The sequence below is a fragment of the Dendropsophus ebraccatus genome, chromosome 2 (assembly GCF_027789765.1).
Source record: "Dendropsophus ebraccatus isolate aDenEbr1 chromosome 2, aDenEbr1.pat, whole genome shotgun sequence".
Lineage (NCBI taxonomy): Eukaryota > Metazoa > Chordata > Amphibia > Anura > Hylidae > Dendropsophus > Dendropsophus ebraccatus.
The window spans coordinates 179,807,211-179,828,596 of record NC_091455.1 but is presented as its reverse complement, the minus strand read 5'-3'; the positions used below and the strand labels follow the sequence as shown (position 1 = coordinate 179,828,596).

General features: G+C 40.7%; 1 protein-coding gene across 1 annotated transcript in view; it reads right to left on the bottom strand.

Moving 5' to 3' along the window:
- Positions 1-21,386, bottom strand: part of DNAH11 (dynein axonemal heavy chain 11) — a 178,787-nt gene that overhangs the window by 126,471 nt on the left and 30,930 nt on the right. The window contains exons 14-26 of the mRNA XM_069959712.1: positions 20,051-20,446; positions 18,166-18,498; positions 16,453-16,707; positions 16,195-16,364; positions 13,719-13,941; positions 11,585-11,701; positions 11,397-11,483; positions 10,083-10,241; positions 8,203-8,286; positions 6,578-6,736; positions 5,916-6,038; positions 5,676-5,798; positions 3,609-3,833 (exon numbers count right to left, since the gene is read on the bottom strand). Coding sequence (XP_069815813.1) covers positions 3,609-3,833; positions 5,676-5,798; positions 5,916-6,038; positions 6,578-6,736; positions 8,203-8,286; positions 10,083-10,241; positions 11,397-11,483; positions 11,585-11,701; positions 13,719-13,941; positions 16,195-16,364; positions 16,453-16,707; positions 18,166-18,498; positions 20,051-20,446 — 2,454 coding nt within the window. The remainder of the gene's footprint in view (positions 1-3,608; positions 3,834-5,675; positions 5,799-5,915; positions 6,039-6,577; positions 6,737-8,202; positions 8,287-10,082; positions 10,242-11,396; positions 11,484-11,584; positions 11,702-13,718; positions 13,942-16,194; positions 16,365-16,452; positions 16,708-18,165; positions 18,499-20,050; positions 20,447-21,386) is intronic.

Below are 21,386 nucleotides of genomic sequence, written 5' to 3'. Positions count from 1 at the left end.
AAAGGGGTTCTCTAGTGCTACAAAAACATGGCCACTTTCTTTCAGAGACAACACGACTTGTCTCCAGTTCAGGTGCAGTTTGCAATTAAGCTCCATTCACGTGACGTCTTAGGTCCGCTCAGCCACTCAGTGACAGAGGCGGGATCTGAGCGGACTTGAGACGGATACCTCCTCCTTCCCTGAGTGGCTGAGCGGACCTGAGACGTCACGTCTCGAGCCCGCGTCAGACACCCGGAAGCGGCCGGGAACCGGGCACCGGAGTGCCGCAATGCGGGACCCGCCGCTGGAACCCAGCAAAAAAGTGTCCCCCGCTGGATTACCCCTTTAAGCTATACTAGACGTTCAGTAGCCACATAAAAGAAAAATATTATAATTATTGAAAGGGTACATTATAATACACTGTTCACCACAGTGCCTACAGTGTTTATCCCGTAATGTGCCAGATACGGACAATAAGAATGAATGCATGCTTTAAAGTGTCACTGTTGTTATAACTTTCAAAATGTAAATCAACAGTAGATGTGATATAAAGCAAGTTTGCAATTTACATTCATTATTTATTTATTTTTTTAGTTATTATGGAAAACACAACACTTCCTGTTTTCTGCCTCTTTTTTTTCACAAAATAGAAAACAGGAAGTCCTGTGTATCCCAGGCTATATGAGCACAGAGAGAGGGCAGTCATGTGACTGATGGACACATTGAGCTGTGACTCTCTGTACTGGCCGGAATTCCTGTGTTTAATCTGTTTTTTTTTCGACCAGCACATTTTAAAATCTGCCTTTAGGAAACTTGACCTGGATTTCTGGTAAGTTCAGCTTTGTTTTACAGCATGATAACAAAAAAAAAAATGATGAATATAAATGGCAAACTTGCTTTATTTCATTATTACTGTTGATTTAGATTTTGAAAGTTATAACGACAGTGACGCTTTAAACTGAAAGTCTATGGACACCTTTGCACTTTGAGATTTTTATTGTTGATGTGTTTCCTGGATGCAAAATGGTGCAACTTTCTAAATAGTCTTCAGAATTGTACTCAGAGAAAGATAACATTAATCCATGAGAGAGTTACAGAGGTATTCTGCCCACATACAATACATGTTGAATCAACCCCGCCCTAGAGAATCTGTTCCATGCTTGTTATTATCTGTTCAGTCTCCTTCCCCAGTTCAGAGTTTGCTGCTTTATGCTAAAGACACAGAAAACTATGTGTGAGCTGTTTCCCTTCTGAGATGGATCACATTAACAGCATGACTGGCTGGTTGTTTCTGCACTCTGTAATGCTGTGAGATTATTCTAAGAATGTTCTGGGGGAAAGTTCTGAGAATATTCCAAGAATATTCTGAGAGAGAATATTCTCTGAACCTTCTTTCCCCAAAGATCATTTGTCATTAACCCCTTAGCCACCCATGACGTATCTGATACGTCATGGTGCCCCGGGGGGGGGGGGGATTTTTTAGAGCGGGGTCCCGGCGGTACCCCGCTCTGAACGGCGCTGATCCTGGCTGACATGTGCAGCCGGGCAGTGCCTCTATTAGCTGGCGCGGGTCCCGTTGCCGCGCTGACTAATTAAGCCTCTAAGTGCAGCTGTCAAACCTGACAGCTGCACTTAGAGGCTTTGTACTGCACATCCCTTGTATCTAGTGGGACGGATCTCCCCCCCCCCGCGATGCGATGGCGGGGGGGAGATCCGTTCTTCTGCCCGTGCCGGGCCTCAGCGTCGGAATGACAGCAGCAGGCCATAGCAATCTATCACCGATCTGATCGATCTTTGCTGTGTATATACACAGCATGGATCTCTATGAAAGATCAGTGCTGTCTATATACAAGTCCCCCAGGGGGATTTCTAGTTAAAGTAAAAATAAAAGTAAAAATGATTTTTTTATTAATAAAAAATCCCCTACCCTGTTAAAAGTCCAAATCAATCAATCAATGAATATAAATAAATAAACAAATAAATAAACATATTTAGTATCGCCCCATGCGTAATCGCCCGAACTATTAATTAATCACATTCCTGATTTCGCACGGTAAACGGCGTAAGCGCAAAAAAATTCCAAAGTGCGCATTTTTGGTCACATGAAATCCAGAAAAAATTTAATAAAAAGTGATCAAAAAGTTGCATATGCACAATCAAGGTACCGATAGCAAGAACACATCATGGTGCAAAAAATGACACATCAGACAGCTCCATAGACCAAAGGATAAAAGCGCTATAAACCTGGGAATAGAGCGATTTTAAGGAACATATATTTGTTAACAATGGTTTGAATTTTTTACAAGCCATCAGATAATATAAAAGTTATACATGTTACATATCGATGTAATCGTAACGTCTTAAGGAACATGTATAACAAGTCAGTTTTACCATAGGTCGAACAACGTAAATGCAAAACTCCCTGAAATCAAAACAAATTCCTTTTTTTTTTTTTTTTTTTAATTTGACAGTGAAAATGATTTTTTTCCGGTTTTGCACCATATGTTATGGAAAAATAATGCCTGTCATTGCAAAGTACAATTGGTTTCGCAAAAAATAAGGGCTCATGTGGGTCTCTAGGTGAAAAAATGCAAGCGCTATGGACTTTTAAACATAAAGTGGAAAAAGCAAAAGTGCAAAAACGAAAATTGGCTTTGACCTTAAAGGACTCCCACGAAATTTTTTTTTAGCTTATTTAACACACATTACAAAGTTACATAACTTTGTAATGTGGTTAAATACCCGGTCTGGCCCCTTTCCCCCACTTTCGGACCCCCGAACCCCGCCCGGAAGTTAAAGAATATATACATTACCTATTACGATCGTCACGGTCCTCTTCTTCCGGGCGGCATCTGGTGACGACGACGTCAGAGCCGGGGGGCGGTCCGGGTCTTCTTCCTCCTCGGCGTCTTCATAGAGAGTGAATGGGACGGAAAAGGCTGCTGGTGCACATGCGCACCAGCAGCCTTTTCATTGGCTGGAGCGCATCACATGGCTTCCAGGTTCGTCAGCCCTGATTGGTTGAGGTTGCTGGAAGCCATGTGATGCGCTCCAGCCAATGAAAAGCTGCCAGTGCGCAAGCGCACTGGCAGCCTTTTCCATCCCCAGGACCCGGAAATCAGAGACATTGCTGGACGGCGGACGGCGGTGACGGTGAGGCGGACGGCGGGCGAATGGATTGGCGATCGTCACCGGAGGGATGGTGAGTATGGTGTCTGTGTGTGTCTGTGTTTTTTTTTGGGGGGGGGGGGGTCCCGCGGGAGTTGTCCTTTAAGGGGTTAAGAGACAAACGATCTTGAGTCCAACTATTGTCTGAAAATTTCTTACATTTTACACTTGGCTGAAACAATTGTTTGTTTATAAAGTTTTAGCCAACTAATGATTGTTTTGGTTGAAATAGTTCATTTTCATGCACTTAATTCTAAGGTGTATGGGCGCCTTTATAGATAGCAACAAATAGGGGGTCAGTGGCGGAGATCTGCACAAACTGGGGGTTATTGGAATTGCAGCTGCTGTGGAGATTGGGACAGGTGAGTATGCTTTATTTTTATTGCATCCTAATCCACTTTTTAAATATTTTCTGGTATACCCCTTTAACTAATGTTTTTAAAGCTAGAATACTAACTTACTTTAAAGTCAGCATCCACTCCATCAAATCGTTTTGCATCTTCTGGCAGCTGGTTTCTGATGTCTTCAGAACCAATAAAAATGCTTTCTAGATGAGACCAAGTGCGCTGGACTTCCATCCAAATGTAAATCACAGAATCAGCCAGATTCAGACGTTTCTGCCAACTGGACACTTGTTCGATAAAATATTCAACATACTTGCTCTGCATAATTGCCTGTAATTGCACCTATACAATGGAGAGAGCACAAGATGAAAGATGGGGCATATAGAGAAAAAATATTTACTCACATCTATTGGGAACACCAACAGTTAACTTTTTTTCTAAGACTGGGTTCACACTACGCTTCACTGTTTCCGTTTCAGTATGTTTCATTTTATTGTACAGACCTGGCCGGGTCACAGAATGGCCGGTGTTACTGAAGATCATGCCAAGCCGTACTGCAGTGCCAGCCGGATGATCTTCATTTCTGCTGAATTCGGATGCGGGCGCACCCATGTGTGTCCGCACCCGAATTCACCGCTGCACACAATGGAGTGTGCGGCCGGAACCACACGCTCATTGTGTGGACTGACATGTTTTGTGCGGCTGCTATTCAGTGAATAGCGGCCACAGAAAACTGACATGTCAGTTTTTCGTGCGGCTGGATGGAATCACGGCCAGAGCGTATACTATGTGTATACGCTCCAGCCGGGATTCCATTTATTCAAATGCAACATATGGCTGCAAATTGCAACAACGGCAATGATTTATGTAAAACATACATGTGTGAACATGGCCATAATGTGATCAACCACATTTTTGTGTTCTTCGAAAAAAAGGATCCTTTTCAATCTGTTCATTTCATAATATAGGTCAATGGGAAACTGATTCTACTCTATTGTATACAGCAGCATCTGTTTTTGCATATGTTTTTTCCAGGCAGCAAAAACCAAGCTTAAAAGGTGTACTCCAGAAAAAGAAAATTGTTTTTAAACCAACCAGCGTGAAAAAAGTTATACAGATTTATAAACTACTTCTATTTAAAAACCTCAAGTCTTCCAGTACTTATCATCTGCTGTATGCCCTGCAGGAAGAGGTGTTTTATTTCCATAGGTGGCAGCGTTTTCTCTCCAGTCTGACACAGTGGTCTCTGCTGCCACTGCAGTCTGTGTCAGGAGCAGTAGAGGTTTTCTATAAGGATTTGCTTATGCTTTGAACAGTGTCAGACTGGAGAGAAAACGCTACCACCTATGTCCACGATAGGAAATGTTCAAAGCATAAGCGGATCCTTATAGAAAACCTCTACTGCTCCTGACACAGACAGAGGTGGCAGCACAGAGCACTGTGTCAGAACGGCAAGAAAACACCTCTTCCTGCAGGACATACAGCAGCTGATAAGTACTGGAAGACTTGTGTTTAAAATATATATATATAAAATGAGAATGAATTTACAAATCTATTTAACTTTCTATTTAGCCTTCTGCTTCAGGAAGTTGGCTTTTTCCCCTGGCTCCTTTCCGAGACATAGAGGGGGCATTGATAAGAATTTCTGCACAGACGTAGTTTTAATAATAATAATTTTTATTTATATAGCGCCAACAGATTCCGCAGCACTTTACAATTCTGGGGGTACATACATAGACAGAAATCAGGCATTACAGAGATATACATATAATTATCCATACATAAGGATTGAGGTCCCTGCTCACATGCATCAGCTTACATACTATCAGGAGGGGGTGCGAGACAAAATGGCAGAGGGGCAAAGTGCATCATTGTTCTTATGGTCCGGCCATCTTTATAACTAAGGCAGTGCAAGTAAGTGTGGGTGAACCTGTCACCAGCCAATGCCTGCATGCACAGGTCTATATACTTAAATGCTTGGTGTGTGTGTGTGGGGGGGGGGAGGTTGAGGGTAGCAGTTAAAATTAGTTTTGCAGCGATCGTGAAGTAGTAACCCTGCCCCTCCAGGTCTCAGAAGGCTTCCCTCCGAAATTTGAATCCTGAAGCAGAAGGCTTATTCTCTCTAGACAGCCCCTTTAAGCCAACCTTAGTAATATCAGTTCTGGGAACATTTCTGAAACTCACCTGGTTACTGTCCAAAATTTCAAACAGTTGCTCATCGGTTTTTATCAGGGGTGTTTCTGTACGGTGATGCTTCTCATAGGAAAACTCCAGAGTAGTCCAGGTCTGACTTATCTCTGTCAGTATCTAATACATGAAACATATGGTGTGAGGTAAATGGTAAAACATATGTATGGTAAATTATATACAGCAGCATTTTCTGGAGACGGTAGTATTTTCTAGACTAAAATAGCTTTGACTTACTTTCTCGGTTCCCATCTCCTTCACAGCTTTGTCTACAATGTTCCTGACTTCATCTTCAACCTTGTGCAGCTGTAGTGCGAGTAAGTCTGACAATGTGGTTTGTTCGGTCATTGAAAATTGGACCTAATAGGAAAAAATCATTATGAAATAAACAGTAAATAAATAGGTTAATAAACTGATGTATAACCAAGAAATCACCAATAACAATAAATATACATAGACTGTGCAGCATATGAAATAAATCCCGTTAAAATGTATAAACTGGAAGATACCAGGAGGCTATAAAGTCCTTATTACACAGAATGATTATAAGCTGTATTCAGCCGATATCGCCCGTTACGGCCGATAATCGTCCTGTGTAATAGAACACAACGATGTCGGCTGATCGTTGTAGTCGTTTGTCTTTCAACATTTTGATAGACAAATGACCAATGTGGCAGTGATCTGCTGCCATCACTCTGTGCTATATGCTATTGGCTGCCCGGACGATCAATCGATCACCCGGGCAGCCCCCCCCCCCTGCACCTCCCTGCTGACAGCGCTCGTTTGCTCCTCAAGACGCCCCGTGTAATAGGGGCTTAAGGAACAATATAAAAAAAACAAACATCTAGGGTGCATGTACTTTATGCCTAACATTAGAATATCATGGTAAAAAAACTGACCTTTGTTGCAACCATTAGTTGGTGCCAATGTCTTTCCCTTATAGCCGGGTTTTGTAGATCCGTCACCGCTCGTAAAGATGTAATAAGGTTTTTCACAGTCATATCCAAGCCCACATATGCATCCCATGAACGAACCTGTTTATCTATAGACAAGAGCTCCTGCATAAAATAGATTGAGGGAACATTTAAAGGGATTATCCAAGATTAGACAAAACATCAGACAATGATTGGTCAGTCATTTCCTGAGTATCCAGACAGAACAGGGAGATCTGAACAGCGGAATCGTACACGCCTAAAGGTACGTAAGAAGTTTTTCAGAATTACCGCTCCTTAAAGTGAATCTGTGACTGTCTACTGAGATGGTGGCACCATCAATGAAAGTGTTTAAAATATACATTTGTAGTTTGTGTCCGTGTTTTTAGTTTAATAAAAAACTTGATTTTTTTTTATGCAAATAGGGTCAAAGAGGCGGAGCCTATTGTTCCTTGAGCTCTAACACCACTACTCCTCACTGCGTTGTATGTATAGTGTATGTAGCTGATTATGAATGGAGCAGGGATATAACACAGTAAGGCGATGCTAGTGCCCAGGGCTCCGCCTCTTTGACACTATTCACATTCTTAATAGTTTTTTTTTTAATGGAATAAAAACGCAGACACGAGAAACAAAGGTATGTTCTAAATGCTTTCATTGATATCCATCCAGCGGTGTCACCAGCCTAGTAGGCTGCTAGGGGTGGCATATTCACTTCAATATTGCCCTTTAAAGCGACTCTGTACCCACAATCTGACCCCGCCCCCAAACCGCTTGTACCTTCGGATAGCTGCTGTTAATCCAAGATCTGTCCTGGGGTCTGTTCGGCAGATAATGCAGTTATTGTCCTAAAAAACAACTTTTAAACTTGCAGCCCGTGCCAAACAGGAGTATCTGTGCCCTAACTTTGCACCACCCCTCCGTCCCTCCTCCCCACCATCCTCATCATTAGGAATGCTCCAGGCAGATTGTCTCCTATTCATCAGCTGTGTGAATACTGAACCACCTGTGCAGTGTTCAGCATGGAAAAAATGTTCCAGTGGCATTCCTAATGATGAAGAGGGTGGGATGGAGGGACGGAAGGGTGGGGCAAAGTAAGGGCACAGATACTCCCGTTTGCCTTGGGCTGCAAGTTTAAAAGTTGTTTTTAGGCAATAACTGCATCACCTGCCGAACGGACCCCAGGACAGATCTTGGATAAAAAGCAGCTATCTGAAGGTACAAGTGGTTTGGGGGGGACAGATTGTGGGTACAGAGTCACTTTAAATTCTGCTAGAAACATGGAGACACAGCAGGTTTTTTTCTAAATAGTTTTTTTTATTCTCCAGACAACCAATTCTAATCTCTTTATTGTTTAAAGTGACACGTCATGGTAAACTGTTAGCAGCATTTAGGTGGGGTAAAAAAAGAGTCCTAAGGGTGATATGTGGAAGGCGGCAATGTTCAACCTACCACTAAAAGAACAACAAGAACCCACACACATTGCTGTCAATCATACTTATTATAATTGCAGCTTAATATTTTTGAATAGTTTATTGCAGGACAACATTTTAAGTAAAGCATTTCATAACAGCAACAGCTGTGCAACTTGCCTTTGAAAACCTTCTTAGCTCAACGTCCATCTGTTCCACATTAATCTGCCTCCACTGTGTTTTAACCCAATCAGCAATACTGGTCTATAAAACAAATAAAAGATAAGAGTCGAATTTTTATTTTTTATTTTTTCAAAAAGACACACAAAAAACATATACATGTACATAACTAAAACTGCTTACTGCTTGCTGTCAGGGAATCCTTGTAACAAGTAGGGATTGTCCAAAGTGGAGAATCCCTACTAACAATTGTGTGTTTTATTGAGGAATCCCTGTGCCATTTGTAGTATCCAATAGAATAATAGATTTAATGAATATGACTGAGATATTTTGCCAGTTTCTCTTTGTTTACTTATCTGCCACTAAGAGATTTTACTCCAAATCCTGACTTTTTCAAGTGGCTTTAAAAAAAAATATAAATAAATAAAAAATTCCTCCTTTTAAAATACAAGTTTAGGTAGATGGTGCATCTGTCAGGGTCCCAATCTCTGTGACACAATTGCAGGCTTTCAATCCACTGCCATGAAAGGCAGAGGCCAAGTAAAGGCCTCTGTGGCTGCCATGTTAAATTTACTATTCCAGCCTGCCACAGCCAGGCAGCATCAATAAATCACTGATCTCATATTACACTAATACAATACATAAACCACCCCCCTTTTATATTTTTCTAATTTAAAAAAGTGTAAATACCAAACAATACGAACAGAATAGGTATTGCTGCATGTGAAAATGCCCAGGCTATAAAAATGTGTTACCGCTCCCGCATGGTGAATGCAATAAATGAAAAATACTTATTGTCAGAATAACTGATTTTTGGTCATATGGTCATAATTTAATGCAAAGTGGCCAAAGAGTTTAATGGAAGATTTTTTTTTGTTTTTGAAATTACGCAATTTAGAATTTTTGGGCAGTTATGCAGTTTACCATGCAAGATCCAAAATGTAATATTTTAATAGTTCGGGCAATTACGCATGCGGCAAAACCAAATATGTTTATTTATAAAATGGGAAAAGGGGGGTGATTCAAACTTTTATTAGGGGAGGGGATTTTCTTATTAATAAAAACCTTTTTTTTTTTTTTTTAACTGTACACATTAATTAGAAGTTCCCTGGGGGACTTCTATATACACAGCACTGATCTTCCATTGAGATCAATGCTGTGTATATATTAGAACACTGATCCATTAGATCAGTGCTATTTAGATCAGTGCTATTATTCTGGTCTGCAGCAGACCAGATCAATAGAATACCGAGCAGGGATCAGCGTAATTCCAACACTGAGTCCCAGCCAGGCCAGTATAATGGATCGCATCGCGCGAGGGGGATCCTGTATATGTAATAAAGTAAATGACAGATTGGTTAAAGTGAAGGAGGGAGAAAAAAAAGGGGGCAGAGTTACTGTAGGATGTAGCTGAGTATGAAGAGATGGGTTTTCAAATGTGAGATGATGAGGGTCTGTACCAGCAGATATGAAGAAACAGGAGTTAAAGTTGAAGAAAGAGCGGATTTGGAAAAGGTTTTTATGACAGGTGGCAGAAGGTGGCAAGAGTCTGATTGTGTGGTCTGAATGACAGATCACAATCAAAGGTGACTTGTAGCACAGGGAAGAGAGGGTAACTATTGACTGTAATGGACAGTGGGTTTAGAGGGGGTGGGGAGGATGTCTCATGAGGCGAGATGGGGGGGAGGAGGATAAATTCTGGTTTGTCCATTATTATGTGAATACAATTCCATTTTGGGTTGCACACCTCAAATCAATAAATTCTGCCTATTTATAATAACAATTAAACCTTTTTGGGAGGGCCATATTATGGCAGCATACAGCATGGCTATGATTAAGAAGCATTATAATGATCAGACAGTGGAATGAGAGATCCATACCTGAACATTGTATATAAGATCCCACAATTCCTTCAGCAGTTTTATTTCCTCCCGACATTTCTTCATCTGCTTATAATCAGGAACGGCTACTTCAAAAAGATCAGCAGATTCCTGTATCTGTTTTACTTCTAGCTCTAAGACACGCAGATCTTGGTTGGCCTGTGGGAGGAAGGCAGACATTGAAGATGAATTTAGGATGTTTGCTTAATAAATGCTAGTAAATCAGTCACTTAGAAAGAATAGAAAAGTGTAGAGGACACATCCCCCCCAGTATCCACTTAATCACAAAAGACCACAACAAAAGTTTTTCCTTGGTTCAAGCAATCACTAAACAAGCTGACAACAACTATAACTATATACACGTCTTTCATATTAAAGTGTCACTGTTGTTTAATTTTTTTTTCCAGAAATCAATAGTACAGGCGATTTTAATCAACTTTGTAATTGGGTTTTATTAGCCGAAAAAAGTATTTTTATCATGAAAAAGCAGTTTGAAGCTCCCCCCCCCCGTCTTCATCATTGTGTATGGAGGGAGATGAGGCACCAAAACAGGACAACAAAGAGTTAATTTACGGCTACATCACCAGGCTATCTCCTCTGACAGTCAGCACTGACCTCTCTGACCTCTGAATACAGCTTTCACCCAGCTCTGTGCCTGTATTCCTTTGTTCTCTGCTCTCTACTGACGACTCATGTCCCTCCTTCCTCCTCCCCCCCCTCACCTCTCCATAGAACAGACATTTGTGTCTTATGCAACAAGTCACAATTTCCTGATATTTTGGAGTGAATGGAAAACAGCTATCAAACAGTGTCAGCAGTTTGGAACCCGGAAACTGAAGCTTTATTCCTGTCCACAGGATAGGGGGTAACTATCAGATCAGTGGGGGGTCTGACCCTTGAAAATACATGGATTCTAAAAGAAAAATAGAGCAGCAGTGCCCAACACTCCAAAAACTTAAGTAATACTGAGAATACTGTCTAGCTTTCTACTGCTTCAACTATGCAGGCATCCATGCTTCAGTCACTGTAATTTTGATGCCTCAAGTCACATCATGGGATATGTAAATCCATTAACATGTCCTGCCCAACATAAAAAACAAGCAACACTGCTGTGGGAGCCAGGATACCAGAAAAAAACTAAAATAAAATAACAAAAATAAATTAAATAATAATAATAATAATAATAATAATAATAATAATAATCTACATACACTAACAATATAAAGCAGATATGACTTTCAGAGCCCCCAAAATCTCTTTTTAATGGCTATAGCATCAAAATAGCTGCACTTGTTGACCGCTTGGTTAACTTACCTTATCTAGAAGAATATATGGATTTTGGGAACTGTATGAGAATGGAGCTTCCAGGCAAAACATCTCCCTAAAATTATTCTGTTTCATCTAGGAGAATACAAAAGCATAAAGTAAAGAGAAGTCCCATGGTGTTCGAGCATAGCCGGCTGAGCTTACAGATACATAGTCTTATCTAGAACCGTACTTACATCAAAAGCTACACATCTTTTCCTGACAACAGAAACTTCTGCAATCTGCAGGGGAGCCAGGTCGTGTTTCACAGTAATTGCTGTTTTTTTGGTGTTGTTCCACTTTTCTGGCAGCTCCTACAGGAGGTAATATGAGAGGATGAGTGCAAGCACCTAGTAAGACTACATGGCAAAACTTTTGTTAAAGATCTGCTCTTTTTGCCATAGAATTGACATATGAGGTATAAAGAGATTCCTATCTGCATACCGTATTTTATTAATTTTGAAGACTACATAGGCCTTTAGCTGTAAGATAGGGAAGAGAAAATAAAAATACCCCCTTAGATTGTCCACCCCTGTAAGGAGAGCTTTGTGTACAAACAAAAAAGCATTTTATATGAATTAAAGGGGTTTCTGACACTTGGAGGGATAAATTCATCTCAGAATACAGTAGGTCATCAATATCAGATCAGGCGCTGACACTCGGCTCCTCAACAATCGGAGCACCCAGCATAATCATTACAGCACTGTTCTCTGTATATACAGGCTTTGCAGCTGATCGGCAGGGTGCTATGTGTTAGACCCTAATACCATAGCTCACTTCTCCTGTCTCCCTACACTGACCTCCATAAAAGTAGTCCATCAAAAACAGCTCCAGAGATCTCCTTAAAGCAAATGTACCAGCTTGCATCGCTTTTCTGTCTTTACCATGACTAGACTGGCACCCGCACAGGAATGCCGGTGCCACAGTCCTTTTTTTGAACCACGGCTTGATTCTTATGGAGCTGTGTCATAGAGGGGAGGGTGTTCTCTCATACTGGGTAGTGGGCCGGCCCCCCTTCAGAGCTTCATGCCGGGCCGGCAATGTGCGTGGGAGCTGGGCCGCGGTTCAAAAAAGGCTCGTGGCACCGGCATCCCTTTGCCGGCGCCAGTCTATTCATGGTAAAAACAGAAAAGCAATTTACCGCAATCTCATTTCCATGCTAGGGCTTATTTTCAGGATAGGTCTTATTTTTGGAGCAAAACCGTATGTCCCTACATTGTAGTCCCACTTTATATGGTAGCTAACACACTGTATGTCCCTCTGTTGTTATGCTCCTGTACTGTAAGTTGTAGTTTAGTCTCTATACTGTACACCTCCTTAGCCGCTCTGTAGTTGTTCCTTCACCCTGTATACATCCCCCTTCTGTAGTTGTTCCTTCAGTTTGTAGATATGCCTCATCTGCAGTAAGGCCCCCCATACTTTATTCCCCCCCCCTCTTTAGTTAGTCCATCTTCTTACCACTCCTGCCTCCAGCTTTTGTTGAGCAGGTGGGGGCGGAGCATAATAATTTTGGCACTGATTGGTTGCTCAGCCACCCAGTGTCAGGGATCTGGTCAGCTGACTGTAACTAGGGTTTATATTTCAAGCCTACACCAAAAAGTCTACAAAATTAAAAGGAGAACTCGGCCTGCTATGGCCGCTAACTGAAGTGAACTGGACAAGGGAACTGGAGCTGAGGAATACTGGCACCAGTGCTGCAGCATGTTACTCCTTTCATCCTCCCTAGTATTCTGCCAAAAATCATTCCAGCCCGGAGTTCTCTTTTAAGCTCGGTCTTATTTTCGTTGTAACATGGTAGTTCAAATTTTTTTTACATGGAAGTGCTTAAAAAAGTATATACTTATACTTATAGTTTATACTTATACTCTGCGGAAGGTGGACGTTAAAATCAGAATAAAGAATACCAGGGGTCGCTGCCACTGACTTTAAGATATTTCATAACAGAAACAGATTTTCTATTCAATAGCTATGGATGTAATATTTCTTTTCATACATACTGTTGAAATGCATACAATCATTTTTGCAGCATAACCCCTTTAAAAATTCCCAGAAAACCCCTTTAAGAATCTCAACATATTTTGCAGAACGAGTTAAAATGTGTGACTGTACCTAACATTAGTGATTTCTACTAGTGATTTTTGACCTATAATTTATAAAATTTACTGTACAAAATCTCCACCAGTTTCTAATGAAAAAGGATTCTGGCCACTGTCCATAAGTGGTGCTTCAGTTTATTTACTGGTAATTTCCTGACAGTGGGAGGTGGGTACAGGACACAAGGGCACATAATCCTATGTACACGTGTTGGTAATTCACTAAGAGATGAGTTACCTCCAGCTGTGTGTAAATCTGGTCCGGCAGTTTTTGTCCATAACTTTCTAACAAGGCAATGGTCTGTTGGATGGGTTCAAAGAGCTCGTCGGTTGCTGCCTGTCTGTCTCTCACAGCCAAAATGTGCTCCATAACGCTAACAAGTGCCTTATAATCTCCTTCTGGCACGTTCTGCTGAAGACCGGCATCTGTCACCTTTATAAATTCGTCTAGGTCAGACAAACTAAGAAAATACAAAAGATTAAATGTTAGCATGCATAAAAAAATGTATACTCTAGGATGTGTTAGAAGACCACGATCAGCCAACATGCACAATGTCGCCTGATCAAGGTCTTTCAACATGTTAAAACAGCACAACCATGTCAGCGACGGTCTGCTGCATGTCGCTCCGTGCAACAGGAGACGTGGCAGCAGACCATTGTGACTTCAATGGGCAGCCCAGGATAGTCCAGGCTGCTACCCGCGGGTTCCTTCTGTTGCTACCCACTTGCTGTCTCTGTGTGTAATAGCACAAGCAGCAAGTGGCGAACAAGGAGCGCTCGCTTCCCCCTAATTATCGTGCCGTGTAATACAGCCTTTACTGGACAGTAAACTTAACTTTAGTGATCAGTGCCAGGCAGCGGCTGCCGAGGGTAATAAAATCATGGGATGCATCAAAAGAGGTATAGATGCTAAAGATGAGAACATAGTTTTGCCTCTTTATAAATCACTGGTCAGACCACACATAGAATACTGTGTACAGTTTTGGGCACTGGTATATAAGAAGGACACAGCTGAACTGAAGCGGGTGCAGAGGAGGGCAAACAAGGTCACTAAGAGAATGGGTGGCTTACAGGACCAAGGCCAAAAAGAAGGTTATCAAGCTTGGGGCTCTTTAGTTTAGGGAAAAAAATTGTGTTAAGGGCGATCTGATCACAATGTACAAATATATGAATGGACAGTACAGAGGTCTTTGTAGTGATCTTTTTACTCCTAGGTCTGTAACCATGACAAGGGGGCATCCTCTACGTCTAGAGGAAAAAAGATTTCACCATCAGCACAGACGTGGATTCTTTACTGTACGAGCATTGAGACTGTGGAACTCTCTGCCACATTATGCTTTCCTTGAAAAATATAATATTACAAGTTATGGGCTTTAGATTTCTGGTGATACAATGATCCACGGATTATTCTGATTGTCATTGGAGTCGGGAAGAAATTTTCTCCCAATTGGAATCTGCCTCCAAGGGGTTTTTGCCTTCCTCTGAATCAACACAGTAGGGTTTCTCTAGGTTGAACCTGATGGACTCTTGCTTTTTTTCAAACTTATTTACTATGTTACTATGATATTGAGTAAAAAGAGTTGCCACTAGAGATGAGCGAATATGATTCGATCAAGTAGGTATTCGATCGAATATTGCTGTATTAGAAAAATTCGAATTCAATCGAGTAGTGAGTCAAATACGCGGGAAACATTTGAAAGCCCTCCCATCGCAGTTGGCGCTTTTTTTAATCCAATGTCCATGCAGGGAGGTCGTGAGGGACCCTGGGAGTACACACGCAGTGAGAAAAGGAGTCTACCCTCATTGGATAGCTGAACCACATGACCTCGTATCTTAAATACTTAGCTCCCTCCTCTCGACCGCAGATGCGCTTTTAACCTAGCCAGGGAAAGATCTTGGAGCAGGGAGCGTTTTGGTTAGGCAGGCTTACTAAAAAACCCAAAAGTCCTTTTTAGGGCTAAGATCAAGCGAAAAAGTCATCTCTGAATCCAAAGCACTTCTCAGTGCTAAGAAATAGATGATATAACAGCATCAGCAGGTGTATTCATTCCAGTACCCTGTGTGTACAAGTGACTTATAGTGTCCCTGTGTAACACCACTAAGGGCACGTTATACATATTGTTCCAGTAGCCCACTAAGGGTACCTGATATATACTGTTTCAGTAGCCCAGAAAAAGTCACGTGATACATATTGTTTCAGTGGCCCAGAAAAAGGCACGTCATACATATTGTTCCAGTAACGTTCGTACAGCATTATGCGTGATATGTGTGAATAACATGAAGCTCTGCGGACGCACATTGGAATCATGTATGTAACACTGCACAAGAAATACAAACGAAATGTGTGAACATTGCCATAAATGTTCGTAAAGCGTTCACAAATATTTTTCCTTCGCAACTGCAGAGTGGCATTATACTGCGATTTTGGGGTGTTGGGTGCACCCAGGCATGCTCCCCCTAATGTCCCAGTGTCATTCCGGTGGTGTTTAAATCGTTTAGGGAGGTTTCATGGGGGACTTGGTGACCTCCAAATGGTCGAATTTTAGTTTCCAAGTGCCGCAAATGTTTTTCCCATAGACTATAATGGGATTGAATACTCGTTCGAATAGTCGAATATCGGTGCCTATTCGATTCGAAATCTCGAAAGTCGAATATTTCACTACTCGCTCATCTCTAGTTGCCACCAATGCCCTAATAATGCAGGAACCGCTCACCTGTCAACAACAAATCTTACAAGATGCTCTTTGAACATCCAGCTCCACTTTCTTATGATCACAAGCATGCTCATTTTAAAGGGCTTTAAATCCAGCCTGAACCAACTCTCAAAGACCTTGGTATCCTCAGAAGAAAACATCTGAGTATAAAGGTTCTCATAGATGTCAATCTAGAATGAAATAAAGAAATATAAATATTCTTTTATTTTCATACTTACCAGTGTAGGCGTTAGACACCAATTTAGTTGAACTTCTTACCTGCTCTTTAAACTGTTCTATGGATGGTGGATTCTCCAGAACCCCATTATCAACATGAGCCTCAATTTCTTCTGATGTTAACACATGACCATAGAGGAGAAACTGTCTCATGAACTCTGACCTGTCATCCGTCCACAAGTAGGAATAGGAATCATATGTGCTTCGGTAATCTAAGACTTTGCTAATAACAATTGTAATCCTGTCCATAATTTGTTGTCGGATTTCTGAAAGGTCATTCATTTCATCAAGGTCATTCTGTAAGACATAGAAAGACCAGAACATCAACATAGTTAACATGTTTTGTCAAGACAATGATGAATTCAAATATGTATTGTATGGGTATATGAGAGACAAACTAGATGATTGTGGGGACATATCTGTATTTATACTTCCTTGTAGTAAACCTAATAGAGAATACAATTTAAAGTTTCCTGGAGTCTAATACGCTGCTTACAGGATACAATCCTGTAAATAGGACATGAATGTCCTAGGTAGAAATATCCCTTTAATTCTTTTAAATGTTGTGAGAGCCCAGGTTCTCATGTTGTTTTGTTCTCCAAACAAGTGCTGGACCATCAGTGTTAATGGACACAAGCATGCCAGATTGCATTGTATGGTCTCTAGTCTAACTTGGTCAGGTCATATATTTCTATTGTCAACAGCTTAGCACAGGTGGACATGTTGGGAGTCACTGCATCATGACAACCAACACTTACTGTAGGTCCTGTCCCACCAGTTCAAAGACTAAAGGCCTAAAGTTAGCATGGCCATGGTGAGGCGAGTCGTGGCCGGGAGAAGTCATCATGGCAGTCTGGGTCAGATGAAGAAGGGGTGGTAAATTATTTCAATCATACCTTACACTTCCGATTTTTTATTATAAAGTAATATCCAGGGACACTGTACTAACATTGGTATACCTAAGCCTATAGTGTTGAGTGGACTCGACAAACTGTTTGGGTTTGGCAGCGTTCTCTGAATCCGAATACTTGACATTTGACTCCCGTCGGCTGGAGATGTTGGATGCTAGGAAAACATGGATACAGCCTATGACTATGTTCACACATTGTATGACATCGGCCATTCCGTGACCCAGCCGGATCACAGAACGGCCGGTGTCAGATAAGATCATCCTGACCAGTACTGCAGTACCGGCTGGATGATCTTTAGCACCGATGAGTTTTGATGCGGGCACACTAGTGTGCGCCCGCATCAGAACTCCCCACTGCACACAATGGAGCGTGCCGGAGCCGCACGCTTCATTGTATGCACTCACAGGTTCTCTGCGGTCGTGGTTCAATGAATAGCTGCAGAAAACTGACATATCAGTTTTTTGCGGCGCCGCTAGAGATCCCGGCCGGAGCGTATACTATGTGTATACGTTCCAGCTGGGATTTCATAGACGGCAACGTATATTTTCGTATTAATCATGGCCAATGTTGCAATTGGCCACAACGGCCATACTTTTACGAAAATATACGTTGTGTGAACATAGCCTATGGCTGTATCCATGTTTTTTTAGGACTCCATAGGGCAGCATCCAACTTCTCCAGCCAACGGGAGTCAAATGCCAAGTATTCGGGTGCGGAGAACGTTGCCAAACCCAAAAGTTTGTCAAGTCTGCTCAACATTACCTATAATATTTTCTAAAAATGTTGTCCTGGAAATACATCTTATCAGTTAGTATACTTTGACCTACTCAATTATGGCATTTACCTGGTAATTGTCTTCACCAAAATGTTTAGCAATTCTTTTTACTTGTCCTGATATTTTAAAAATGTCACCTAGAAGCTCTTCCATGAGGTCATAGAGGCCGTCCCCATCTTCTTTCTGTAAGGAAGGCTTAAATACAATTTCATGTCCACTAAGACCCATTTGTGCCTCAAATAAAGGAGCTGGTTTTAATCTTTCATCTGTATTGTCCACGAAAAACTCCAGAGAACGATAAATGGTATTATACAGTCCGTCTGTCACAATGTCGTCCATGTATTCCATATAGATTTTCCATGCATCTACATCTGGAACGGCCTTCAAGAGTTGCATGTTTTCCTGTGTGAAAAAAGCGTAATTTGACGTTTTATTTCTAATCATAAAAGGAGAAGAGTAAATTTAGGCAAATGCATGCAAATTTAATATCAATAGGTCAATATATTGCATTCAGAAAGTCTTTAGATGTTTTTGGACCTTTTGCTTTGACACTTCAAATTTAGCCCTAGTTGCATCTCATATCTCCTGATCATCTTTGAAATGTTTCTACAGCCTGATTGGACAGAACCTGGAAAGTCACGGTCCTGTCTGTATGTTTTGATAACTTTGGATGATGCCCCGTTTCCATAAGAAATGGTCGGTTAGTATAGACTCTGCTGAGATATGCTGAGCGGCCATTTCTGATGGCAGTGGCACGTCATCGGATGATATGAAGACACTGACAGCGGTGCAAGAGTGGGCGTCCAGGGAACCATCAGCAGTGGAGGAATGGCACAGGTAAGTATACATCACTGACAAGTCCCCTGAAGCCCTTGTAGCATGGGTAAGTATGATTTTTCCCAAACAACCTCTTTAAGAGGATCTGACTAAAGGCTCTAAAAACTTGTCAATAAAAAAATTTAGTTTTTTCATTTTAAATAAATCAAAGATTTTGCCCTTTCTGTTTTCACTTTAAATATTGAGCACCATTTTTATTTTTATTTTAGCACAAGGCCGCAAAATAACAAAATGTGAAAAAAGTAAAAGTTTAAGAAGACTTTCAGAATGAAAGAAACCTTTTGTATAAATTTTTTTCAGACTATGTAGTTTTTCAGGTCCAACACCATAAAATAACATGGCGCTGGGTCTCATGCTCCGTCTCCTAATATTGTTTGCAATGGGGAATGGGTGTTTAGAAGCATATTCCTAGCGCTGCACAATTCAGTGGGAATACCCCTTTAACACTGTGCCTATGAGTTGTAGATAAAGAATTATAACGGTTGGGAAGATACATCACAAAATGGAACAACATAGAATGTTGGACCTTTTATTACAGATGAGCTCTCGTGCATGTTCAAGTCCGATGGTTTGAATTTCGGTGGCAGAAAAAATTGGATGCAGCCCAAGGGAAAACATAGGCTGTATCTATTTTTTCCTGGACCTGCTAGGGCTGTATCCAACTTCTTTAGCCACCGGTATTTAAATATCGAATGATCGGACTCAAGTATGCTTGAGTTGTGCTCATGTCTACTACTATGATTTAAGTATGGTGTTAACGGTGGGAAGTTACGTTTATCTCAGTGTTAGATGAAGGACTACTGTATACTTAAAGTGATTTTTACCTTACTCTATCAGCTGAATACTCTTAACAGTTTGGATTGTTCACTCTGCATGTTCATCTACCTACCTCTCTAGTTCTCCATCTACCTATTAATCATCTGTCAAATTACCTAGGAGTAGTGCATTACCCTTGCACACCTGTCTTACAAATTCCATCAGCATCTTTAAACATTGAAGATATTTTGTCATGTCTGAGTGGTTTGTTTTTTCACTGGTTTGACTGAAATGAGACGTCCAACTGAGAACATAGGCAATTAGTATACTTAGCTATAAAAAAAAAAAAAAAAAAAGGTACCTCGGCAAGACTACGCAGTTTATTGCTGTCTTCTTGAATTGATTTATACTTTTTACCTAATCTTTCAATTTTATCTTCAAGACTGATAAGTGATTCTTTTTTGTTGTCTTTTCGTGAATACAATGCCTGTTCAGCCCAGGAATTCATAATCTGCTGCATTGTTGTTATATTATCTTTAGATTTCTGTAATCTTCTCTCCAAATCATAGACTACAGCCTTGACTTGAACAATGTAATCCCAGCAGTCTTCACTGTTCCAAGTGTATCGTTCCTCTGCATCCTTTAGCTGTTCATCGATGGCCGCCATGTCATCCTTAATCAAGGGGTATTCTACTTCCAGCACGGTCGTCTTCACTGTATTGTACCAATGGACCACAAGCTCCAAGCTGCCAATATACTTTTAGAAAATTCAAAGAAATATTAAACATAGTGATCAAATTGAGTAGTGATAAAAGCTGTACAAATTAAATTATTGTAACTACAAATCTTCCATGTAAAGTCATTTTCTTCTATCCAAAAGATACAATTACATCTTCAGGTCATTGATGCAATGCGGCACAACACGAGCTATACCCCAATCAGTTTAATGCCATGTTGTCCCTAGTGATAAATTTTTCTTTTTATTTTACCAATTAACTTTATTTTAGTTTCCACAAACTGCAGAAAAGAGAAATGTAGTTGAAACCAGTAATTATTTATTAGGAGGTGTTTCAGACTTTATGCTGATTGTATGAAATTGCAAAATCACAGCGAGCACTGCCCCCCGTATCTAAATGGGATCTTTCAGAAAAAATATACAGGCACAGACTTTTAACATGCTAAAACATCAGTGTCTGCCAAGATATTATTTTATATTATAAAATATTTATTACTATGTTTTAGATGTTTAAAGTGCCAGAAATTATAAAGGAACAGCCCATTGGATCATTTTTTATTATTTAAATGAGAATAATAATATATATATATATATATACACACACACACACACACACACACACACACCAGTATATATATATATATATATATTTTATATATCTATATATTTTATACCCACCCCTAAACTGATTACACTGAAGTTACGGTAGCTAAATTGAAATGTATTATATATTCAGAGTACCCTGCATATATAAAAGTATTAAATAAGAATAGTTAGGACAATGTCCATTCAGTTTATTTTAAATTTATAAGGCCGGTTATGAGAAAAAAAAGGTATATGGCTGGGTTCCTGCTTGCATTGGAAGCTCCTTGGGTGCCTCCATCAGAGGTTCCATCCAAAATATCGGTGGACACAATGCTGGAATGCTTTACCCAATGATCTCTGTCTCTAAATATGTTTA